Here is a 27794-nt window from a genome sequence, read left to right as displayed (position 1 = left end):
AAACAGGTTGTGACGTGTTTTTCAGAGGTGAAAGAATTTTCAGATTTGTTGTTCAGCTTGTCAGCAGTTTGGCGGAGGAACAGAAAGATCGCCAGGCATTATATAAGGTGAGAGTTTGCTCTTTCTGTGCTTTATAACATCCATGAGTGTCGTCTGATTATCCGTAGATCATCTCTTTGTGTTTCTGTGACTTTACTGCTGAGATAAAGACATTCTGAGGATTTCATTTACACCTTTTAATGTCGAGTGTGTTTATGGAAGAGGATCACAGAAAGCAGGAAGCTTCTAATTCTGATACTGAAATCTGTGTTTATGAGTGAACTGTGTGTTTATGAGTGTTTATTAAGCTGAGCACAGTGGACATTTCTTTACTTATATATCATTTTAGTCGTTTGATATGCAGTGACACACAGTCAATTAATTCACCGAGCAGATCAGCCACTTTTGACGTGATTCAGAGCAAATCTACAGGGAAACATGCCTGGCAAAGTTCGCATAGCATAGTGTGAGTGCGCCCTTACAGAAGCTCCTAAATGCAGAACACTCAAACTGCAATAACAGTATTTATGAATGCATTTAGTTTATTTTACAGTGGATTTACACAATCTTATTTGTAGATACATAAGCTAAAACCCTGAAAAGGTTCACCAGTCAGACCGGTTTCATTTGTTTGTCCAAAGTGTTTCTGCTTAACTGATTTTGATGATAAACAACTGCTGTGGCTACAACTGTCAACTGTTTTACATTATTCATACACTTTTATTTTTCTAAATACTATTACACCTGTACATTTCAGAGATCATGGCATTTCTCAAAACAAACTAATGAATTCTCCTCTAAATTTTTTGTCAAAAGTACATTCATTCATTTATTTCATTTTCGACTTAGTCCCTTTATTAATTAGAAGTTGCCGCAGCAGAATGAAATGCCAACTAATCCAGCATATGTTTTACGCAGCGGATCGCCTTCTAGCTGCAACCAATTACAGGGAAACACCCATACACTCTTACGTTCACACTCATGGACTCAATTCCCCTATAGCGCACGCCAACATAGGGGGAACATGAAAACTCCACACAGAACTGCCAACAGACCAAGCCGGGGGCTCGAACCTTCTTGTTGTAAGGCAATCGTGCTACCCACTGCGCCACCATGCTGCCCCCTTCTAAAGTAAAATGAAAATACATACAAATGTTTTTCCCAATTGTTTGAGGTCAAAATTATACAGCCATTGTTGGATTATAAATCAAGGGTTCAGACTGACTTTAATGAACATCTCAAAGTGTACCTGACTGCATAATTGTGCTGTGTTTGGTCATCAAAAATCACCCCAGGATTCCTGACTGATTGTGAAGGGTTAGTTGTAGCGGACTCCAGTTTGATCATGAAAATATGATGTGCAGGCAGAGTTGCAGGCAGGACAAGTTGTTCTGTTTTAGCTTGATTGAGCTGAAGGTCTTTCACTCATGTGGAGATGCTTTAGGTAATGATATCCTTGTAGCAGGTTGTTCGTTGCCCTGAGAAAAGTTTGGACTCTTCTGGCTTTGTGAGGGAGGAAGAGAGTGATATATCTGCAGTAAGAGTGGATCTTAGCAGCTAATGGCCCATTTTCACTGAGAGGTACAGTACAGTACGGTATGGGTCACCTCTATCAGGCTTGCGTTTCCACTGCCTTTTGGTGGGCGTGGTCAGACGACATCATTTTTACTCGAGGAAATGTCTACAGTTTAGCCGTACGGGTCGTTCACATATCATGAGAAGCACGTCACAACAAAAACAGATGCTTTACACATAAATACTGTATAAATGTTCACTACTAACCTTTCTATCAGCATGATTTGATTATAACTGCAGATCAGTGACGTAGTGTAAAGTAGTCTACTGTACACCTGATGACAAGGTTTGTTTGAGCTCTGGTGACCATGGCTGGTTATTATATGTAGAGTTATATATTATTACGATGTAGTGTCTCGGCTGTGTTTTTAAAAATGGCGCTTCATTTGTTTTCATTCATCTGCTTCTGCGAGTGACATGGAATGAACCACCAATTTATCTAGTATACATTTTGCGCAGCGGATGCCCTTCCAGCTGCAACCCATCATTGGGAAACATCCATACACACTCATTCACACACATGCACTAGGACAATTTAGCTTACTCAATTCCCCTATAACGCATGTGTTTGGACTGGCAAAAACCCGAGCATCCAGAGGAAACCCACACCAACATGAGGAGGACATGCAAACTCCATACAGAAATGCCTACTGACCCAGCCAAGGCTTGAACCACTGACCTTCTTGCTGTGAGGCGATCATGCCACCCACTGCGCCACTGTGATGCCCATCTTTGGGATAATTATAATTGGGATATTGTAAGACAAGGAAAGTGTTTTTTTGACGTTGCATGCATATCTCAGACTGTTGTTGGAGTCCCCCAAAACCGAAACATGACCTTTTTAATGCATAATAGGGGCTTTAAATGTCCTTAAGAGTTTCAGGAGAAGGTAGATTTAGCAGTACTGATTGCAGACAGAACAGACTGATACCTGCTCAAGTCAGCTGCATTCTTGGATTTACAGCATTTTCTCTCTGCTGCCCTGCATATAGCAAATCTTCTGTACCTGGATGACCAGCGTTCAGTACATTCTGCAAAATATAATAGAACAGGCATTTCATGACTTGTATTAGTAGTCATGGTGCGTTTGATTTACACACTATCACACAACTCAAACTACTGCCTAGGTAAACATTAAAATGCTTCAACGCTAACACTAGGGCTAGTGCTTCTTTCTCAGATGTACTGTACTTTAGAGCATTGGTACATTCATTATGTGTGCATCTATCTATCTATCTATCTATCTATCTATCTATCTATCTATAAACTGTTTTAATCTATCTATCTATAAACTGTTTTAATCTATCTATCTATCTATCTATCTATCTGTCTGTCTGTCTGTCTGTCTGTCTGTGCATCTATAATATCAGTGTTGAGAGCAACACAGTAAAGTAAGTACTGTAATATATTAGTTTTTGCTGTAATGCAGAACTATAACTGATGACTTTTCCAAGTTTGGTAATAACCCAAAGTTAAGTGGTGTTATTTATACTGTGGTGTCCCAGATGGTAAATGTCTAAGGTAAGACAGTAACAGAGGAAAAGAGTAAAGTAAACTGAGTTGAGGTGAGCAAGTAGCGGTCCTCAGTGCCCCACGACAAACTTTTTTTTTTCTAGTGGTTTAACAAAAGCACAAATTTTAAGAGTAAAATCTGAAGTTTGAAAACAAACAAACAATCAAAAGCACTCTTTAACTAGAGGGGGAAAACTGTTTAAACTGACGAAAAAAAAGAAACACACTAAATCCCAGAATATAAACAAGAGAAAAGAGGTTTACAGAAATTAAATGGCATCCACATCCCTACAGCTTCCCACACAGTACACACTATAACTTGGATAAATTTCAGACAATAGTGATCTCTGGTACTTTCAGCAACACTACAGTAAGGCAGGACAGATCGTTATCATGATGAACACCTGCTGCTAATAAGTGGTTTAGGATTAAAGTTGCCATCACACTAGACCTTTCACCCCTATAGACTTACATTTTTTACACATTGCATTGGAAAGTTCGAGCTTGGTTAACTCTGACCTGCGAAATAGCATGATAGCATGAGACCAATCAAAGATTAAAACATGACCTCTCTCGACAGAAATTTAAAATATGGACTAGAGCTGCACAGTTAATCCTAAAGAGATCGCGATCTCGATTCGACCCCCTAGACGATTTTACAGTTTTTCTCAGTCGCTTTGGTGCATTTCTCAAAACACTATTTACATTTGCACAACAGGTAATGCATTTCTCAAAACAATTAGTCATTTGTGCACATCCTAGTAGTTTCTCATTCCTTTCAACAAATTGCAAATGCTCTCGGACATGCATCAATTGCTTCCATACAACTCTCTGCTATTTATAACATTATCATTTGCTTATGTCATGTCAGTCAAAATGAACTAAACTTGTAAATGCTGAATAGTCATTTCATATAAAACTAATAGTCCTTATTTTATTACTTGAGTCATTACATACCAAAATGTTGAACTTGATGTTAAAATCGGTCAAGCAAACTTTATAAAAATTTTTTTTAAACCTTTATTTTCCTGAAAATGTCTTTAAAATTGAACAATTTGATGAATGATTTACTGACCTGTGTATGTTGCAGATTCAGTTCCAATATGTACTGCAATATTGTTTACAGTTGTGCACAGTTCAACCCAAAAGGAGTTTATGTTTGTTGTAAATAAGGGTGTGTTTATTGTTTTGCACAATGCTGTGAATAAATTAGGATCGTAAAGAGCAAACGCAGAGTAAAAAATGTGAAACATACATATTCAGTGTCTTGTACTCAGAGAGCTCACTAAATGCAGTGATGTCTAACTTTACTGTAGTTTTCAAATGCCTGTGCAAATAGTATAAAGTGCTGTCTTGAGCATTTTCAGGAAGTTTCACCAAAATCTGACTTTTTTGCATTGAAAAAATGTCCAGAGTGAACTGTCATAATGAAAACATGACTAAGCCATTTGACTATCTTGTTCATAAACAATCGTGTCAGGACTTTTCATTTTGATGATACTGACACTTTGATTGACATGAATACTTGCTTTTGAGGAATGAACTATCCATTTTGAGCATGTGACGCGCTTTTGCAGGTTATCAGCTAGGTTTTGCAGTTTGCACTAACTGTTTTGAAAAATGCATTAACTGTTGTGCAGGAATGTACTGGTGTTGTGAGAAATGCACCAAAGCGACTGAGAAAAACTGTAATCCAGCATTTCTTTGATTCTGTCAATCATATTTTTAAGTTAAGGGGAGAAGCAAAGGCGGCTGCACAAGTATTTTCATTCTTTTCAACTGAAATCACACGTGTCGTGAGCTGCTGACCGTGAGCTTTACGGCGCGTGTGCGCGCGTGAGTCTAGTAGAGCATCTAGTAGCACGCATGCGTCTAGTCACCTTTAGTGAACAGAACCTGCTGTGAGTAACAGATAATAAAATTGTAAATAATAGTGATGGGAAGTTCGGATCATTTTACTGACTCGGATCTTTGAGTCTCGTTCATTAAGATGAACAAATCTTTTTTCGAGTCATTTCGTTCAATTTGCCAAAATATCATTAAAATGTTATGAATTGATCCAAACACATCTACTACTAGCCCAAAAGGTTGACTGCACAACAAATAAGTCATGAATAGAATATAAGAAGGAGAAAATAATAATTCAATGTTTACCTGCTCTTTTCTCTATGAAGGTATTGTTGTCTTTTTGCTCAGCTCACCTCTTCATTTCTTTAAATGTCAGGGGTTCATTCACATTATTATGCCTGATAATCAATGCACAGTCTAAGCTGATAGGAGCCATGATTGTTCATTCATCACGTGAGAGAATGACTCAAACCCGAGGACTCGAGAGATGAACGGTACAATTCTTTTTTCAGCTCTAAACGCGTATGATTGGCCCGTGAGGAACGAGTGACTCAGACCCGATAGAGGACTCGAAAGATGAACGGATCAATTCTTTTTCCGGCTCTAAATGCATATGATTGGCTTATGCCAATGTGATGAAGACTTGAAATTAATGATACCTGAACAAATGTGCGCACGTGCGGATGAACGAATTACTCCCTGAGAGGACTCGTAGTTCCCAAGTCATATTGAAGATTTGTTCAAAATGAACGAATCGTTCATGAACGACCCATCACTAGCAAATAATACTGAGTTTGTGGCACAGAAGGATCGGTTGAATGTCGCGCGTGAAGTATAAACAGCACTTAGCAGTGAAAATGAAACTGAAAGCGTGGATATCATTTAAATAATCATATCGCATTTTAGAGTTAGGACTGCGACAAGCATTTGATATGTTTTTTCTTTAATAGCGAACACAGTTGTGCTTGAAAATAAATGTTTACAATGTCAGTATAACTACTCTAGCCTATATAATGTTGATTTTACCAGTGAATTAAATGGTTTAATATTGTTGTCAATAATCTCAAGCATATATCACAAACATAATTCAACATCAAAATTATTATAAGTAGAATAGAATTATTGATAGAAACCAGTAGACCTACACATAATATTATTATTGTTGTTTTACCATATGTTTAAGAAAAAACAATAATTGCCGACTCATATTAAGTTCTATTTTACATCTTCAGAATTTTGAAAGAATCATGATCTTTATTTTAAGCAAAAAAAAAAAAAAAAAGAAAAAAAAATTCGCAATTCTCATTTTAGCCAGAATCGTGCAGCTCTAATATGGACCAATTGCTTGCGTTTTAAAAAGTTTAATCATCTTGTTTAATCCTGCCCTTTTTTGCAGTGCTGTACGACAAAATTTCGCAAGCTCAAACTCTAGTGTAACTGCAGTTTAATAAATAAATAATCAATAAATTAACTCAGTACGATGATTATTCACTGGTCAAATTTAAGGCAAAATTAACTATTTTTAATAAGCTTCTTTATATTTCCATTAAATCTCTGCTTGATATTAAAGGGTACAGGTGCACTTATCCTGGCTATCTAGGTCTGTGTACGTTTTGTTCATTTGTTTTCCATTTTCAAACGGAATAAAGGAAATGGAGAAAACGGCCATTTTCCCGTTTTTCTTTTGCTCATGAGAAAATGAAAAAACGAGATTATGGCTGGATTTTCGTTTTTTTTTTTTTTTTTTGGTTTAGGGTAGGAAAACGGATAAACGACTTTAAAATTCATTTTACACATGTAGGCAGTGCTGAAACGCCCACTTTCACGTTCGCCCTCAAAATAAAAGCCTTACACGCAGGCTTTTATTTATTATTAATTAGCCTATAATTAGCCTATATTATTTATTATTTTTATTACTTTATTATTTTTTAGCCTATAACATACTTAATAGCCTAAGTTTACATATTCTATCATTTGAACCACACACAGTTGGCAGGCTTACATTCATTGCGTATGTATAAACTAAATAAAAACGTAAATAGCAGTATTCTTAGATGTTTGCCTTTAAAATAAGTTCATAGTTTACTGCCAAGCTTCTTGCTGCTGTGCACCTGATGCTGAGCAAAGATAGCCATTTCCGAGCAGCACCTGGTTTACATGATTGTTTCAGGGCTATTGTAGGCCTAAATAATACTCTGTATAAAAAAATAATAATTTATTATTATTATTTTTATTATTATTATTATTATTATCAGTATTAATATTATTATTTACTTAGTTATTAACTTAAATGATTTAATTTAAACTTCAAATTAACAGAATATGGCAAATAAGTGTTTATTAAATGGAGGTCAGTTGTTTATCTTAATTATAATTATTAAATTATTAAATATTATGACATTATAATTCAGTGGTGTATTGGTGAGTACGCAGGCAACCCGTGAAAACACTCTTTAAGATTTTAATACAACACCAAAGTAGGTCTGTCTTATTTTTTGTTATTTGTTGCTGTTATTATTGTGGCATTATTTATATATATATATATATATATATATATATATATATATATATATATATATATATATATATATATATATATATATATATACATACATACACACACATACATATATACTTATACATATATATATACACATGTATATATATATAGGCCTTGCCATGGCAGGCTGCGGAATATTTTAAATAAGTGGTTTATACTAAATAAAATACAATAGGATCGGTGGATGTGCAATCACTAGTTTGAAAACCCCTGGTTCAGATTAACATACGAGCTAGCTGTCTGTGCGCTGCGCTAATAACTTGACATTTGCTATTTTCGGTGCTGCCAGATGCATTTACTGCATAAAATAATAAAAAAGGTAATTCGGTAAAGCGCGCGATGCGCGCAGAAATAAGCGCACTATATGCCTATGCCGAATTAAGTTCTCTTTATTTCTTTCATCAAGACTTTTCCATGTGAGGAATTACAGTTATTAATAGCTTAGTCCTTATAAACGATCAGTTTATAAAATACACAATTTACGGATCAAGCCTAATGAAGAATAAGAAGAATATGCAACGCATTATGATCCTTGAATGATCAGAGCGCATTTATATAAACTATATATTTTATATAATCCATAAATATTAAAAAACATTATACATTTAAAGTAATGGAACATTATATGTTATAAAATCTAAACTATTATTTAGGCTACAGGCTGAATAAAGGCGCCTTTTCGGGGCTGTTCAGCGCGTGCTATGAAGAAAAGATATGACACAATCTCAATAAAAACATGATTCTTATTTACAATATCTAAAGAGATATAAAACATCTAACATGCATCTCCATTCTCAACGAGTTTCTGTGTTCTGCATCCTTCACAGACCGAGTTCTTATTCCGTGGTAATCTGTTAATATTCTCATTTTTAGAAGAGTCTGTAAAGGCTGTTCTGGCATACTCTTGATTAAAAGTGAAACTGACCGGCGCAACGAATGATTTGTCATTTAAAATAAATACAGATATAATACAGTTATGGAACTATGAATATTTCATTTTAATTTCATATTATTATTTTATTAAACTAAAAAAACAGTTTGTGTTTTTGCATGCAGCGTATTGTGAATCTTATTTTGAAGCACTTCAAATACTATTCTTCCTTTTTATTTTCATTGTATTTTTAATATTTTTAATTATACCAAACAAAATTGGTTCTAAACAGATACATTTTCCTATAGGCTACGATGAACTCAGGTGGTGGATCTGGCCATTAGTGGCACTCAGGTAGCAGCTCTGGCTGTTTGTAGGATTCATGAAGATCTGGTGCCCAACATTTGGGGAATTTTAGAGGATCTGGCGTCCGCCATTCAGGGAATTCTGGAGGATCTGGCACCCTTTCCGGGGACTCGGGAAGGGGATAGGTCAACTCTGGAGGATTTGACAGCTCTTTTCAGTGACAGGGGATCTAGCAGCTCTGACAGCCCCATTGCCAGTGGATATTGCTGCCCTTGTGGCCATGTGTGTCAAAAAAGTTTTTCATTCAGAGGATTCTGAGCATGTACATGTACATCTCTTAAACGTATATATTAGTCTTCAGTTTTTTCAGTGTTCACTTTTTTAATAATTCTACAACTGTCAGAAAAAATGCACCAATAAGGTACATTAAATATAACTGTACCTTTAAAGGTACACAATAGGCCCTTATCCTGTGCCCCATATGAATTATAAGATCTATACTAGAGGTACAGAAAGTTACCTTTTAGGGTACCACCACAGTGATGGGCAGTTTTACCCAAGAATGTAGTATGCTTTTAACAGTAGCCATTTTTTGTGAAACTCTTCCAGTCTCACCTGTCATATGAAGTCTTTTTTTTAACTGGCTTTCTTAGTTTTCTAAAATGGTTGTGTTTAACCAGTTGAACATCTAAATAAGCACTCATGTATGGTGATTCAGGAAGAAGAGTTACAGAGCTTCTGCCAAAGACACAAGTTAGGTAGATAAATAAACATCTACATCACTCCTGGTTAGCAAGAGCCACATAAAAGAGTGACAATTTTCAAAATTGTCAATTTTGAAATGTCAAGTTTCTACTTAGAGATTAATTTCATTATTTAATTAAAAGTAAATGCTTAGGTCCATATGTTATTGTGAAAGTAATGCAGATGTTGTTGCTCTTGTCCTGTAGCTGTGAATGGGTGAAGCATCATGGCGAATGTTAAACTGCTGCTCGACAACTCACTGAATGAACTGGTAGAAGCTGAACTAAAGAAGTTTCAGTGGTGCTTAGTGAACAACCATAGTGAGATTTCAAAAGCTGAAATGGAGAATGCAGACAGGTTGGATACAGTGGATAAGATGGTGTCATGTTTTGGATCAGAAAGAGCTGTGAAGATCACCGTGGACACCCTGAGGAAAATAAAGCAGAATCAATTGGCTGAAGAGCTGGAGAATACACAGAAGCAAGGTATTGTTTAATTCCTTGTCAAAGTTTAGAAATGTGATCATTTGATTCCATGTTAAAAACCTGTCCTAGCAATGGTTTTTGAGTCAGATGTATTGTCATAACATTTATTGCACAGCTTCAGATGTCTTAAATTCAGCATTGCTATGGTCAACAGTGATGGTCAATCATAATGCTAATGTATGTAAATGGGTGCCTGAATTTCACATTATCAACATTTATATGTTTGTCTTCGTTCATCAAATTTTTTTTATATGTGTAATTTTTTTTATAAAGGGAAGCACAGGGCATAATCATGTTTTACTTTATTGTTTTTTCCTCTCTCTTGTAACGGTGCAGCTTCAGAGACCTGTAAAACTCCTCCTCTTGATTACACAAACATCAGCCATGAACTCAAGAAGAAATTAAAAGAGGAATATGAGCAGATATTGCTTGGTGATTCACAGACGGGTCACCAGAAGTACCTGGATGATATTTTCACTGATCTGTATATGGTGGAGAACAAGACTGGAGGAAGAGAGAATGACCATGAGGTGATGCAGATGGAGTCAAAACACAACCAACAGACAGCCAAGGATAAACCACTCAAGTGTAACAATATGTTTAAAGTCCAACCTGACACAAGTCGACAAAAGAGAAGAGTCCTGACACTGGGGATTGCAGGAGTGGGAAAGACTGTCTCTGTCAACAAATTCATCCTTGACTGGGCTGAAGGAAAAGACAATCAGGAAATAGTCTTCATATTTCCACTGCCGTTCCGTAGACTGAATCTGATTAAAAAAGAAAAGTACAGTCTTATAGGTCTGATTAACAAGTACTTCTTTAGTAGACCAGCAGGACTGAGCTCTCTTCCTGAAGAACAAGGTAAGGTCATGTTCATCTTTGATGGACTGGATGAATATCGCTTTCAATTGAACTTTGAAAAGGATGATGGTTTTACAGATATTGATAAGGAAATGACAGTGAGTAAGATAGTTACAAATCTTCTAAAGAAAAAACTGCTTCGTTCTTCCCTCATCTGGATCACATCCAGACCAGCAGCAGCCAGTCTGATACCCCAAACCTACATTGATCAGGTCACAGAGGTTCGAGGATTTAATAATGAGCAGAAGGAGCAGTATTTCATCAAAAACAGCAGTGCTGAGGTTGCTGGAAACATTATCGGCCACATCAAGAAATTCAGGAGTCTGTATATCATGTGCCACATCCCTGTCTTCTGCTGGATCTCTCTTACTGTTCTTCAGCCTCTGCTGGGTCAAGAGAGCAATGAAAAAACACCCACAACTCTCACAGGGATGTACACCAACTTCTTACTGTCTCAAAAGCAACAGATGAAAGAAAAATACAGCAATAATTCTGAACCTGAAGCCAAGGCCTGGTCTTTTGAAGACATTGTTCTGAAGCTTGGAAAACTGGCCTTTGAACAGCTGCAGAAAGGACAACTGATTTTCTACAAAACAGATCTGGAGAAGTGTGGGCTAGATGTCAAGGAAGGGTCTGTGTTCTCTGGATTATGTACTCGAATGTTTCAGGAGGAAAGCCCCATTTCAGGGGAACAGGTGTACAGTTTTGTACACCTCAGCATTCAGGAGTTCATTGCTGCTCTCTATGTGTTTTTCACTTACAACGACAAGAAAGCAAATCTTTTTCTTGATTCCAGGAAAAAGGAACTGACATGGAAACTCTCTACAAAGACCCTTATTAAACTTCACAAGGATGCAGTTGAGAAGACTTTACAAAGCAAGAACGGACACCTGGACCTTTTCCTCCGGTTCCTGCTGGGTCTCTCTCTGGAGTCTAATCAGAGTAACCTGAAGGAGCTCCTGCCAGGACTGAAGCTCAAAACTGAGAACATCAAAGACACGACTGACTATATCAAAGAGAAAATAAAGAAGGAGAAATCAGCAGAGAGGACCATCAACCTCTTCTACTGTCTGAATGAACTGAAGGATGACTTTGTGGAGGAACTCCAGAAGAGTCTGAGCTCTGGAAATCTTACAGCACAGGATCTGTCCTCTGCTCAGTGGTCGGGTCTGGTGTTTGTGCTCCTGATGTCAGAAGAGACTCAAGAAAAGTTTGAACTGCAGAAATACAGAAGATCTGATGAAGCACTGATGAGACTGATACCAGTGGTCAAAAACACCACAAGAGCACTGTAAGAGTTTTCTGTATACATACTTATGCCCATTCACACATTGATTTGCAACACATCTGCAACCCGTGAGTTATATGTATGCAGTGCAGAAACAGCAGACTATTTGTGCTTTCACATCAAATATGTATTACTGATTTCCTGCTGTACACAATATCTGTTCTCCCTATGTTTACTCCATTTTCAGACATTTTTTTTGATACTTTGAATATTTTTTACACATTACAATAATATAATAACTCATTTCTGTTAACACATTGAAATGTTTAAATATAGATAGTGTGCATTTCAAAACTGATAGCTCTAATCTGTTATCATGAGCCTGGAAAAAAGAAAAAAAGTAAAGTTTTTTATTGAAGTTTTTAATAATAATAACTAATAATTATCACAAAAAATGTGAAATGTTAGCGTTAAAATGTTTTTTTCTCTGCTTTGGATTACCCTTGCTAGATAAATGCAAAACCATTATTTCTGTTTTTCCTCACAGCCTACAGAGCTGTAATCTCACTGTTCAGTCCTGTGAGAGTTTGTCTTCAGCTCTACAATCCTCAAAGTGTGTCCTGAGAGAGCTGGACCTGAGTAACAATGACCTGCAGGATTCAGGAGTGAAGCTTCTCTCTGATGGACTGAAGAGTCCAAACTGTAAACTGGAGACACTGAGGTCTAATCTCAAACACTTGATTGATTGATTGATTATATTTTTATGTACATAAGATGAATGACTTAAAATTAAATTGTAAATTTGATTTATGTTCTTATTATTCAGATTCGTCATATGTAAACTTGCTGCCAAATCTTGTGAGAGTTTGTCTTCAGCTCTACAATCCTCAAACTGTGTCCTGAGAGAGCTGGACCTGAGTAACAATGACCTGCAGGATTCAGGAGTGAAGCTTCTCTCTATTGGACTAACAAGTCCAAACTGTAAACTGGAGACACTGAGGTAAAATAAAAAGATAAAAGGAACAAAAAAGTTTTTAAAAAGGAACAAAAGGCCAAAACAAAGTATGCTACCTAATATTAAAGATCTCTTACCTAATCTAAAAATAAAGTCCTGTAAATAAAATGCTCCAGTTACTAAAGTAACCCTCGTTATCAGAAGGGGGAATGTCAGTGCTATGTGGAAACTTCCACTATGGGTATTTCGTCAGAAAACAATCATCTAATATATAGACAGATATAATATACTATATATAGATTGTATATAAACAGGCCAATGAAATGCCAATGAGTTGGCAGCATCAGCATGCATAGCTGGCGGTACTTACAATCCATTTTGAATAAAAGTGCAGCACATGCCAAGCTGAGGCATTCTCTTCTAACTGAAGAGATTTTCACGCCCAACAGGTGAGGTGCAATCATTGTGGCAAAGAAACATAGCATTTCTGTTTCCCCCTCGGGGAACAAGGGTTACTTTAGCAAACGTTGCGTTCCCCTTCGGGAGGGGAACTTCAATGCTATGTGGAAACTTCCGCTATGGGGAAATGTATGGAAAACATCACAATGATTGAACCTTACCTTGCCCCCAGTGAGAGGTTATGCTAAGCCAAGAGCGTGAGCGCACTTGCATCACCGGAGGCACAGTCTTCCAACCTGTTCCCTGGCCCTTGTTTATTACACTTCAACAGAAGTTTTACAGATTTAAATGTAATAGTGTGATTTAGATATGGAAGTGTGAGAGAAGTAAGATCGTCCTCCGACACCTCGCTAACCACTGGCGAAGTCCACTGAAATTTTTTTAAGTGCTTTTGGATGAAAAGCCCGGCCCTTTATGGGGAAAGAGCAAGTTCCCTCTTCTCTAGATGGCCTGTGTCAGGGGCACTTTCCGGTACGTTTATCAGACTTAGCGCCGCCCTGGGGTGGAGAGCGCTGGTTGGCTTCGAGGTGCTCTGTGCTGCTTCTCGCCGAGGGCATCCGCCTCCCAAAAGCAGTGGATGTGGATGGTTTGGCAGGGAAAAGCGGTCTTACATCCCCGCCGATAAATGACTTAGCCCATCACATCCGACTCCACCACCATAAATTCCAGGGTGAATTTACAGACGGTGATGCCTAACAGGCCAGCCTGGGATATAGTCCTTCCCAGGGCACACACACAGCAGACTTGTGATCTGTACAGCACAGTCAGGTGCGGTGCGGCGCTCGTGTAACAAGCCTGGGTCGGAACCACCCTCATGCAGCTGGGCCAGCGCCTGCGCTTGGTAGCGCTGGTAGGTGGCCATATCGTGCAGGGTAAAGGCAGCCTGGCCCGCAGCTGTGTGGGCTCTGGCTCCGCGGGAGGCAGAAAACCAACATGCCTTGGACTGGAGTCGGGGCTGATTTCACCAGAAGAGGCACCACACAGGCCCGCACTGGCACTCTTAATCTGGGGAATTAACTCATACCCCCTGGCTGCTCCTCCATCAAGGGTGGTGAGGGCAGAAGCGCACTTTCAGGAAGAAAAGGACAGGAGGCTAGAAGGTCTTGCTTTCTTGTCTCCTTCACATACACCTGTCTAGTCGGTCCGGCTTTGGGGCTGGGGGATAAACCCTCTCTAGGCCCACAGCCGAAGCAGCCTGGGAAAGCAAGGTTATCATGTCTGCTTTTAAATCTTATGCCACACTTGATACCCCAGTGGGAGCAGGTCTGAATCTTCCATCAGACAATGACAGCCCGTCCTCTGATGCAGAGATGGACATTTGAGCCTGTGTCATCAAGTGAGAGGGCAACCATGCAAGGATGGAGCGCTTCTCTCACTCGAAGCTTGGATGGAGCGCATGGAGCAAGAGGTCTGCAAGCCCAAGGGCGGTTGATATACTCCCATTTTTACCCTCAGATCTGCCCGAATGCCCACCATGGAGCGGGGGACAACTGGAGTTGGTGGCCTTTTTACAAGAGAGCGAGCTGCATGCTGCACCCCCTGACATAAAATACTGTGCTCGTACCTATCATTCAGGTACAGGAAACCACCGTATTTAGAAACGCACAGTCGAAGCAACATCTTGAAAAAGATGCGCTTCATGACCATGTTGCTCTTTTAGGAAATTTGCAACAAAACATACTGCTCTGGGGGACTGGACCGAACCTAAAGCACGCCAGGCAAAGGAGAACTCCAGCTCGACCGTCTGCTGCCACGTATCACACACTCTGTACAGGGAGAAGCAGCCCGCTTTCTCCTTTTCTCTCTCTCTGTTGTAACAGTCAGAGAAAACCCTTATCGACTCTCTCAGAAGCTTCATGAAAGGCTCTTCAGCTAGAAAAGAATGCCTCCGCATGGCACACTCTGTGCTAATATTTCCAAATTAGTTGTAAGTAGCGCCAGCTGTGCATGGTGACGCTGCCAACTCATTAGCATTTCATTGGCCTGTTTATGTACTCTTTCAGATGATTGGATTCTGACGAAATACCCATAGTGGAAGTTTCCACATAGCATTGAAGTTCCCCTCCCGAAGGGGAACAACAGTTCTACCCTCCTTATCTCTACTTTAAACAAGAGAAAAAGTGGCAAAATAAAAGGGTGTTTCTTTTCTATCATTCAGCAGTAAATAAACATTTAGCCACAACTAATACAGAATACTGTCCTATTACCGTATTTAACATAGTAGCTCACCAGATGACTTTGAGAAAGGGTTTCGGATAGAAAGATATCACTACCACACAGAGAACTTAAAGCGATCTGCTAAAACACACACACACAACAGCGAGGGGAAACAGGAAGAGAACTCAATGAATAGTGCCAACAGCGTGCTTTTATAATTGGCGCCGTCCCTCTCACAGCTACACCTGATCTCCGCTCATGTGGAGAAAGAGAAAGAGACAGATAAGGGAGGATACAACACACAGGAACCATACACACCCCTCTGATTAATTTCTCATTGCCCGGTTGTCAAACAGGAAAGCTACATTAACACAACAACACTAGTTACATAAATACATTAGAGGGTCAGGAAGCAGAGCCAGTACAGAAGCTTCCGCACCTGTATGATCACTCCTGAGGGGTCACATATGGGCACAAAAGCCCATGTCAGAATGCGTCTTTTCTATGAGAGAACATACACCGGTGGAGCCATTCAGTGTCTGGCTGCAGCAAATATTACACGATGTAAATATTTGGTGGTGCTTCTTGTGGAGGAGGCTGTTTGAAAGGGAATGAAACTTGTGGCCCTTTTAATCTGGCTGTGGAAGCAGGGTATTAGCGGACGCACTCCATTCCACTCACATTTATTTAAACTTCTTGTTTATTTTATAAATAATTAATCAGCAAAAATGCTTAAAAATTATATAAAATGAATTTGGTTGCAAAAAACAGGAATCTTCCAACAAAAATGTTTAAAGCTGTCAAAATTGTGACAATGTTTTTACTTTTATTGTATTTGGTGTACTGCTGTGCTGTATTTACCATGATTTGATGATGTTCACAACCAGCAAGTTAAAAAATAAATGCAAAACTAATATTTAAATAAAAGTGCATTTCCAAAAAACGGCTCCAGCACTGTTCCTCTCTCTCAGCCGTCATCATCATAGTGTTGTGCCTCTTTTTGCCCTCAAACAGAGAATGAAATATAACTTTGTTTGAAGTATGCCAGGACCTTCACTCACTCACTCACTCAATTTCCGTTAGTTCATTCCCCCGTTTATCAGGGGTCACCACAGCAGAATGAACCACCATTTACTCTGGCACATGTTTTATATGGCGGACTCCCTTCCAGCTGCAAACCCGGCACTGACAGTACAACCTTCAGTGCTGGGAAACAGCCACACACTCAGAGGAAAGTAATAAATGAATGAGAATGTATGCATGTTCATGGTAACTGTCATTAAGTGTCATTGGCTCAGTTATGTAATTTCAAATGCAAATCTTTGTTTTATGACAACTTGACAACAACAAATACATCATGACATGTGTATGTGTGATGGTTATGACAACTTGACAACAACAAATACATAATGACGTGTGTGTGTGTGTGATGGTTATGGCAACTTTACAACAACAAATACATAATGGCATGTGTGTGATGGTAATGACAACAACAAACACATCATGACGTGTGTGACTGTAATGACAACTTTACAACAACTAATGCATCATGACTTGTGTGTGATTGTAATGACAACTTTACAACAAATACATAATGACATGTGTGTGTGATGGTAATGACAACTTGACAACAACAAATACATCATGACATGTGTGTGTGATGGTAATGACAACTTGACAACAACAAATACATAATGACATGTGTGTGTGATGGTAATGACAACTTGACAACAACAAATACATAATAATGACGTGTGTGATGGTAATGACAACTTGACAACAACAAATACATCATGACGTGTGTGAAGGTAATGACAACTTGACAACAACAAATACATCATGACATGTGTGTGTGATGGTAATGACAATTTGATATTACCAAGCAAACATAACTTCAGGAATCCGCAATAAACATGATTGTCTAGTGAACATTATTATTGGGTCATGAATTGTATAACAGCGTCATTATAATGTAATTAATGTCATTAAACATTCATGATGCTGTTATACATTTATTTGACAGCAGAAAGTTTTAATGTGAAATTGTAATGACAAATTCCACTAAAGTTCCACTACAAGAAATGATCATAAAATTTTTTTTGACACAATTCTAATGGCCTCATGACAATCATGTTTATGACAGATTTATGAAGTTGGCTTGGCAATGTCAAGTTACACAACAAAGACATCTCAAACAATGTCATGTCTGCATTTATAATGGCATAACTGACCTAATGAGACTTAATGACAATAGTCTTAAGCATTCATAATATCTCATCCATATTCTTGACATATCACAACATGATTATAAAGGTGTCATGGCAGTCTTATGAACACCCCTTCAAGTAAAGTGTTTCCATTTTTGCTTTTGTGACTGAAACTAGAGCAAATATCAGCTTCCGCACAGGTGACTGTGTTAGTGACGTCTGTCAGACTAATGTGACAGGGGCTGTTTGTGTGTGTTTGCAGATTGTCTGGCTGTATGGTGACAGAGGAAGGCTGTGGTTTTCTGTCTTCAGCTCTGACTTTAAACCCCTCACACCTGAGAGAGCTGGATCTGAGCTACAATCATCCAGGAGATTCAGGAGTCAAGCTGCTGTCTGAAAAACTGGAGGATACAAACTACACACTGGACAAAGTCAAGTATGTGGAGCATATACATGGTTTTGTTAGGGTGATTTTTGCGTAGAGACAGATAGCCAATAATCTGGTGTATATTTCTAGATTCTGGAGACGGTCTTAGAGTTTAAGCCTGTTGTACTGTTGGGTCGCTTTCATTCACTCTAAGTGATTTTGAGTCTTAGTTTAACTTTCTCTGTGTTTCAGCTAGTGGAAGGATTTTTGGTGATTAATCTTATTTTGACACACATTTTGAGAAAATGCTTTAAAAATAAAGAAAAACTCAACAATACACTCTGGGCAAATGTACTAGCCTTTCATTGTGTCGGAGATGAAAACATCCACTAAATTAAACTGCGGTAAAAATGTGTCAGAAATGTTTTTATTTTTTATTTTATGTTTTGGGTTAATAGTAAATAGTTAATCCTGAACTACTGAAGAGTTTTTAGAAAATTACTGGATTTTAACTCTTTAATTGCCAAATAAATAATGTCACTGATTTGGTGAAAAAGACACACAAAATGGCGTATTTTCAATATAAATACTAATTGTGGACTAGATTTATTTGACCTTTTATCAGTGTTGGACATGTGAAGAATTAGCAACAACACTGGCTTTAATGCATTGTTAGATGTTGTGCAGCATTAGATTTTTCTCCCTAATTTACAGTTTGTTTGTTTTTTTTTTTTTTTTTTTGCTGTTTTGTTCCCTGTTCAAAAGTTCTTTAGTGAATTTGTTGCGGTACCGCCATCTAGTGGTCACTTTAAGAAACTGCAAATGATGAAACATTCAGTAAGTGCAGTTGACCGCATGGCAATTGTGTGACTGCCAGATGTGGGTAATCCTCATAATTTTCTTGCTTGAAAGAGTTTGAAGAGCAATAGCTGTAAGTTTTGTTTACATTTAATTTAGATGATATGTATATTTCTGACATTAATGTGTAGAGTAGACCAGGAGTCCATTCTTCGTACCTCGCTTAAATGATCTAAGATGATTTGGCAGATTCTGGATCTTTTAATCTTGATAACTAATCTCTGGCTAATTTGGTTCTTCAAACAAGTTCGTGAATCAGATTAGAATGTCTGGATAAACTGATCTGAGATCGCTGCGCAGGTTGTGAAGGACAGATCTATCGATCCTCGAAATCATGATCAGCAATGCAACGATTGGCTGATGGTACAGCAGCGTAATGACATCATCTGATTAATATTCAATTATCCATGTCAGCAAAATTACATCAAATTAGCAGTAAATGTTTTGTTAAATATGACATGCAAAAATCTTCCACAATTGTTATGAGCTGCAGGCTTTACACTTTCATTTGTCAAGAGTATTCATCATGTATTTTAATGCATATCAAGGTATTTAGTTCTACATTTAAAAAAAGATTTTCTTTATTATAGTAGACGTTTTTTTAATCGGTGTAAAGAATAACTGGATGTTTACAAAAGCATTTTGATATTGGTAAAGGCGTCTGCAACTTTTTTTTAAAGCATAATCACCGGCATATTAACTGTCAAAACATGTTTATGACTGCATTAATGTATTATTTCTTTAAAAAAAAGTCATATATTGCGCATGTCTATTATCATACACAAATTTTACTAACGCGATCTAAAATGTTCATATCAATAAGATTTCTCTTTGGACCACCAGTACTTTTAAATGTACTTTCATTTCGAGGGTGCAGATTGCATACGTTTTATTAATATATATAACTTTATTTATTTTATTAATAACTATAATTTTATACATGTAGTTAAAAATATTTACTATTTTCCAAGTGTAAATAACTACTACCGTAAGAAAATATCAGAATTCGGTACATACTTTCTGTATTATTTTTGCTAAAACTAACCTGATCTAATCCTGTTTAAATGAATTGAACCTGCTCCCGATCAGGTTTGACCTAGCAGAACTGTTGCTATGACAACAAATCTCAGATTAGCTTTGAAGAACGAAATGATCCTGGATCGTGTCAAATCGTCAATATCCAAATCCAGCTAACGGAGTAATTCCTGTACAAAGAACAGATCCCAGATATTTTTTGTATACATAGCTTGTGCCTTAAGACTTTCAATGCTCGTCACAAATGTATTGTCACGGTCGGGTCATGAACTTGGGTCTCTGGTGTGGAAACCAGTGTGTATACTACTAAGCCACAGGGGCAGTTGTGTTGGACCCAAACGAAAACACTCGAAGAGGGAATCCAGAAAACAAGGATTTATTTTAAAAAAAGGTCAACTTAGATTCTTCTTAAAAATGAGGTAGCAAAACAGACAACTAAGGGTCTTCTCAAAATATTCTAACAGTATAATAAACATGTAAAGAAAACTTCATGAGGGGAGAAAACAAATAGACACTAAGGCAGCCAGCAACAAGGAAAATAAAACAGTCTTACTAGACTTAGCTCAGGAGATCAAGGGAACGCAAGGCAAGTTCACCAGAGAGGACTCAAAAACTGAGTGAGGTACACAGACAAAGTGACAACTTAAATACACAGGCTGGAACAAGTCACATGTGATCAAAATTAAGTAAACAAGACCACACGAGGAAGAACAAAGTAAGACGGGAAACAGGGGGACCTCTAGGGGAATGGAGACAAAGTGCAGGATGGTGACAAGACCGCCTCCCTTAGAACGGCTCTGACCTTCCTACCAGAACACCCTGGCCTCTGGGCATGAAACTCCCGGATTAAACTAGGGTCCAGGATGTCTTTGGCAGGAATCCAGGAGCGCTCCTCTTGACAGTAGCCCTCCCAGTCAACCAGAGACTGAAGTGAGTTCTGGACCCTCCTGGAGTCCAGTATCTGGTGGACCGTGTAGGCTGGCTGGCCATCAATGATCCTGGGAGGTGAAGGGGGTCTGCGAGGGGGGGCAAAAGGAGAAGACAAGACAGGTTTTAATAAATAGACATGAAATGTGGGATTAATTTTAAGTAAACGAGGAAGAAATAAACGATAAGAAACAAGGTTAACTTCCCTGGCTATTCTAAATGGCCCGATGAACCTCTGGGACAATTTTCTGGACTCAACCTGAAGTGGAAGGTTCTTAGTGGCCAACCAGACTCTCTGACCAGCACGGAAAGCAGGGGGCCTTCGACGATGACGATTAGCCTAATGTTGGTATCTCAGGGAGGTTCGAAGGAGAGTTTATCTAGCTCTCCTCCAGGTTAGTCAACAGCGTTGAACAAAGTGCTGGGCTGAGGGAACTCCCACCTGCACCTCTCTCTCAGGAAACAAAAGAGGGGTATATCTAAATTGGCATTCAAAAGGGGAAAGTCCAGTGGCTGAGGACTTGAGGGTGTTGTAGGCATATTCTGCCTACATTATGTAAGAAGACCAAGTGGTGGCTTTATTGGCTGCAATGCAATGCACTGTAGAGTGGTTTCCAGATCTTGGTTAACTCGTTCCGTCTGACCCTTAGACTCAGGATGGAACCCGGAGGATAGGCTGGCAGTGGTCCCAAAGAGTCTGCAAAAAGCCCCCCAGAACCTGGACAGAAATTGTGGAACTCGGTCAGATACAATATCTTGGGGAATGGCAAAAACTCTGAAAACATGGCTCATTATGAGCTCAGCAGTCTCTTTAGCTGATGGCAACTTGGGCAGGGTAATAAACCGAGTTGTCTTAGAAAAATCGGTCCACCACAACCAACATGACAGTGTTGCCCTGGGAGAGTGAAAGTCCCGTAATGAAATCCACAGAGATGTGTGACCAAGGCCTGTGGGCAACAAGTAAGGGAAGGAGCAGTCCCTGAGGTCGCTGGTTTGTTGCACCGGAGGGGGCAACAGTCCTTGAACTAGGATTAATAGAAGAAACAGGTTTTTCAAATGTCTCAGGAGAGTAGGCTCGGGACAAGGCGTCTGGCTTGAGGTTCTTGGAACCAGATCTATAAGTCAGGATGAACTGAAATCTGTTAAAAAACAGAGACCCTCGAGCCTTGGCCTGCTGGAGATATTCCAGCAGCTCTCGGTCCCCCACATGGTAGTTGCGCTCAGTATAGACAGGCGACGTGAAATGAAAGCAAGTCATTCCTCTGAAAGCAAGTCATTCCTCTGTGATAAAATGGCTCCTACACCCACATCCGAGGCATCCACCTCCACCATAAAAGGTATGTCTGGATTAGGGATAGAGAGGAAGAGAGCTGAGGTGAAATGATACTTGAGATCCTTGAAGGCAGCTGCTGCTTCAGGGCCCCAGTCAATCTTGACTCCTCCTCCCTTTGTCAGAGCTGTCAAGGGAGCCACAACCGAGCAGAAATTTTTGATAAACTTCCTGTAAAAGTTTGCAAAACCCACAAACCATTCCACCTCTTTCACTGTGGTTGGAATAGGCCAGTTGAGAACAGCTTTAATCTTGCTAGGGTCCATCTCCAGGCGACCAGGGGTGACAATGTACCCAAAAAACTTAATCAGAGCAACATGAAACTCACATTTTTCTGGCTTGACAAAAAGATGATTTTCATGGAGTCTTTGTAGAACCCTGCTGACATGACCCTCGTTCTCCTCCACAGACTTGGAAAATATTAGTATATCGTCCAGGTAAACAAATACAAATATATATAACATGTCTCAGAAGACATCGTTGATAAGTGCCTGGAACACGGCAGGGGCATTGGTAAGCCCGAAAGGCATCACCAAATATTCATAGTGGCCTGTGGGGGGGTGTTAAAAAACGTCTTCCTTTCATCTCCTTGCCGTATCCGCACCAGATGGTAGGCATAGCGAAGGTCAAGCTTGGTAAAAATGGAAGCTCCTTGCAGCAGCTCAAAAGCAGTAGCTATAAGAGGCAGGGGATATTGATTCCGAACGGTAATCTTGTTGAGACCTCGGTAATCAATACATGGCCTAAGCCCCCATCCTTCTTCCCAACAAAGAAGAAGCTAGCACCAGCAGGGGAAGTGGAGGCTTGGATGATGCCAGTTGCCAGGGACTCTTTGATGAAAGCATTCATAGCAGCCTGTTTAGGGGAGATAAGGAGAAGACTCTGCCTCTAGGAAGGGAGGAACCAGGGAGAAGGTCAATTGCACAGTCGTCTGGGCGGTGAGGTGGCAAAGAGGTGGCTCGAGACTTACTGAACACTGCCCTAAACTTATGATAGACAGCAGGAAATTGAGACCGATCTACAGACTCTTGAGGCTCGGCATGAGGGGCTGAGAGGCTCTGGGTTAAACAGGTGAAGTGACAAGAAGGACTCCAATCTAGAATGAAACCAGTAGACCAGTTGATATGGGGATTGTGTCTGTGCAGCCATGGATGACCTAGAATGACCGGATACTCGGGGGAATCAATAAGGTAGAAAGTCTTCTCCTGCTGATGTTTAGCAATAGAAAGTTTCAGGGACTGAGTGGCCTCAGTTACTCTGCCGGGTTCAAGGGGTCTACCATTCAATGCAGTTACTGCCTGGGGATGAGGAAGAAGGTGGTGTTACGTACAGTCCATAGGTAAAACTATTTATTAATTTTAAGGAAAGGATCTGGGTTTCAGTCGACAAGACGGTTTACGACCACTGGCTCCACAAAGTCTGGCCTCCGTGACACCTTTCGATATCCAGAGAGATGGACCTAGAGACTTCAAAGACATTCCGATCTCCCCCCCCCCCCTCCTAACAAACACACACACACAAGGACATTAGTCCAAAAAGTAATTGGACTGATCGGGGAACAGCACAAAACTACAATGTTATGTTTGTAAACATAAGGAGATCAAGGAAACGCAAGGCAAGTTCACTAGAGATGGCTCAAAAACAGAGTGAGGTACACAGACAAAGTGACAACTTAAATACACAGACTGGAACAAGTCACAGGTGATCAAAATTAAGTAAACAAGAACACACAAGGAAGAACAAAGATAGAGGGGAAACAGGGGGACATCTAGGGGAATGGAGATAAAGTGCAGGATGGTGACATGTATATAATGCACAGAGATCTAAATCAAAAATACAAATGTGTGCCAAATTAACACCATTCTTACGATGCATTATAATTTGTGAATTTGATGTGTTTTAGTTATTACTAAGAATTGTAATCTTTTTCCTTTTTAGTTTCACCCTGGTCCATTGTAAAGTTTATCTGAGCAGCAATAAAAGCTGAATTATACAAAGCCCACATTTCTGCACCTATAATAGATGGAGTTTAACTTGTTGTCAAACTTCTGAGAGACAATTGAGGGAGGACAGTAAATGCCCAATTCACTTCTATTATAATCACTTTTTTATTTTTCTGATAAAAAATAAAACTCTCTCCCTTGTCATCCAAGATGGAAATGTATTCAGAGTATAGCTGCAGCTCCAGCAAAGACATGATCTCCCCTGTGCTTCAGTCTTACTGTACACTGAAATCCCTAATAAAATGGCTGAACAAAATTAATTAGGTAAACTCATGCCTCAATTTAATTGAGTAGCGAAGTCTCCCAAAACTTGCATATTTAATTTTATTTACCTTGCCTGTTTGGTATATTATATTTAAATTGTTCAGTTCAGTGTGTGTGTCTGTGTGTGTGTGTGTAATTATATACTATAAAACACGTTTAAAATAAAAATAAGTAGCCATATATTCCCATTATGGTGAATAAGTATACATGAAGCCTTCTTTCCCGATTTAAATAAAGACCTTGCACATTGTTAAACAAAATCTGTTCAATTTACAGAGTAATACTGGAAGCTGGTGGCCAGGATTTTTATGTAACAAATACAGAAGTTTTATAGAAATGCTTACATTTACAGAAAATAACCACATTTCACCAACTGATACAGTGTTCAGTTAACAAAAACATAGATCAGTGCACAACAATGTAAAGTCATTAAATGCAATTATGTGTGTTTACAATTAGCAAACAGATGTATACTTCATTAGTAACTACACAGTTACCTTTAAACATGAGAAGATACAGCACAATGTCAGATACTATCAGTTATATGAATATGAAATAACTAAACGCTAATGCTTAATGAATAATGAAACAGCTATATGCTAATGCTTAATGAATAATGAAATAACTATAAGCTAATGCTTAATGAAACAGCTATATACTAATGCTTAATGAATAATGAAATAACTATATGCTAATGAATATTGAATAATGAAATAACTATAAGCTAATGATTAATGAATAATGAAACAGCTATATGCTAATGATTAATTAATAATGAAATAACTATATGCTAATGATTAATGAATAATGAAGTAACTATATGCTAATGCTATACACTACATTTGTGTTTGTGTGTGTGTGTGTGTGTATAAGCTGATGTTTGTTTACTGACTGAATGTCAATCTGTGTGTGTTAACAGTCTAGATCATGGAGGAAAGAAGAGGATTACAACAGGACCACGCAAATGTACGACTACACACTCACACATTCTCTCTCTCTCACTCACACACACACACACCAACACACAAATGTGGTTATAAATGTGTGTGTTCTTGTGTTTAGATGTCTGTTTCCTCACACTGGATCCAAACACAGCACACACTCAACTCATTCTATCTGAGGAGAACAGAGAGGTGAAGGGTGTGAGAGAGAAACAGCCGTATCCTGATCATCCAGACAGATTTGATTATTGGCCTCAGGTGTTGAGCAGAGAGAGTGTGTGTGGACGCTGCTACTGGGAGATTGACTGGAGTGGAGAGGGTCATGATGTTGCTGTGTTTATATCAGTGTCATATAAGAGCATCAGGAGGAAGGGAGGAGGTGATGAGTGTGAGTTTGGATATAATGCTCAGTCCTGGAGTTTGTTCTGTGATTCCTCCAGATTCTCATTCATACACAATAACACATGGACTGATCTCCCAGTAGAGCCGCTCAGCAGGAGAATAGGAGTGTTTGTGGATCACAGTGCAGGAACTCTGATCTTCTACAACATCTATAGAGACACAATGAGCCTCATCCACTCAGTCCAGACCACATTCACTGAGCCGCTCTATCCTGGATTTTATGTTGGTTCTGGATCATCAGTGAAACTGAGCTGAAGACTGAGGAGAGATTTACTCAGAATCCTCTCCAGGAGCAGCCAGTAGCAGTGTGTGTGCATGTTTACTACTGTGTACATGTGTGTGTGTCTGCACATGTATTTACTGTTGTGTGTGTGAGCGAGAGAGAGTGAATTTATGAGTGTGTGTGTGTGTGTGTGTGTTTTTGTGTGTGTGAGAACAAATCCCAAAGGCAGATACTGATGAGGTCAGGGCCTGATGTGTGGACTTTTATGGGGGTTTTACAATGTGGTCACATGTTGACTGGTCTGTTTGAATGTCTCAGAATTTGTGTAATGTCTCCGGTCCTTCAACTCTTCTTCTTCCTCTGCGTTGTGTGTAATACTCTTTGATAAAGGATAATAATTTGATTACTCCTTTTTACTGGAATAATAAACAGTACAGCCCTGTTAAGTGGATTGCTTGCTGCAGACATACAACGTCCACAGCCTGGCTGTCTCACAGCATCTGCTTTGTTACATCATTAATATCCACATATGAATAGATAATCATATGAACATTTTGCATAAAACATAACATTCACAATTAACAAATGAACATTGACATACCTGTAATAATAAACAGTACAGCCCTGTTAAGTGGATTGCTTGCTGCAGACATACAACATGTAAATAAAATAGAAAATCAAATCAACCGCATGGCCTTGCTAAAGTGCACAATCCAGTAGACATTTATAAAAAGCCATTTAACTTACAAAAACTACATGTCACAAGTCACACTGAATGCTTAATGATAAAAATCGCTACTTTCTTAAGTTAATATTGATAATATTGAGAGGGTCATGATGTTGAGTTCTTTAAAGGTTTGGAAAATGTTATTTAGGGGACCTTAACAGAACGTTCTAAGAATGTTTAGGAGACCATGCCTTTTTGGAAATTGTGACGTTCTCAGAACGTTCCCATAACATCCCCGTCAGTGTTAGGGACGTTGTTTAGTAACATTCCCAGAACATTCTGAGAAGGTAATGATGTTGAGTTCTTTAAAAGTGTGGAGGAAGTTATTTGGGGGACCTTTACAGAACATTCAGAACGTTCTGAGAATGTTAAGGGGACCAAACTTTATTGGAAAATGTAACATTTTTAGAACGTTCTTAAAACGTCCTTGTTGGTGTTAAGGCCATTGTCTAGTAATGTTCACAGAAGGTCAAGATGTGGAATTCTTTAAAGGTGTGGGGGGTGTTATTTTGGGGACCTTCACAGAATGTTATTTTCTTGTCCTGAATGTTAGAGACAGAAAGAGCTCAATCAATAAAATGTTACTAAAATTGGCTTTATTGGCAGAAAACATAAAGCATTTGTCAAACAATTACATTTTTAATATTGTTACACCTGGCTCAGGGATGTAACATAATAAGGGAGACGACAAAGAGAAGTATAATCAAAAAGAAGATTTATTTAAGTCAATTTAAATTATATAATCAAAAATATCAGTATCAGTATGTTCAATCAGTGTGAAATGCAAATATATGGATGCGGTAAATGTTGTCAGTGATATTGTATGAATGCGAAACAAAGCATAATGCCCAAATAGGAGCATGGCTCTGGCTAACTGCCAAGTGAATGGACAGCGGCCCCGACAAGCTCT

General features: G+C 38.8%; 2 protein-coding genes across 3 annotated transcripts in view; one reads left to right on the top strand and one right to left on the bottom strand.

Moving 5' to 3' along the window:
- Positions 1–27794, bottom strand: part of LOC137491263 (uncharacterized) — a 104816-nt gene that overhangs the window by 51656 nt on the left and 25366 nt on the right. The window lies entirely within an intron of this gene.
- Positions 24–26819, top strand: LOC110439483 (NACHT, LRR and PYD domains-containing protein 3-like). Its single transcript, NM_001444689.1, has 8 exons — positions 24–107; positions 9662–9940; positions 10277–12092; positions 12577–12750; positions 12856–13029; positions 18070–18243; positions 25511–25557; positions 25654–26819. Exons 2-8 carry the CDS (start codon positions 9682–9684, stop codon positions 26187–26189), a joined length of 3180 nt encoding a protein of 1059 aa, NP_001431618.1. The 5' UTR covers positions 24–107; positions 9662–9681; the 3' UTR covers positions 26190–26819.

Source organism: Danio rerio, chromosome 4, assembly GCF_052040795.2.
Source record: "Danio rerio strain M-AB ecotype USA chromosome 4, GRCz13ab, whole genome shotgun sequence".
Lineage (NCBI taxonomy): Eukaryota > Metazoa > Chordata > Actinopteri > Cypriniformes > Danionidae > Danio > Danio rerio.
Note: the sequence above shows the minus strand (reverse complement) of the source record. Positions and strands in the feature narration are given on the sequence as shown.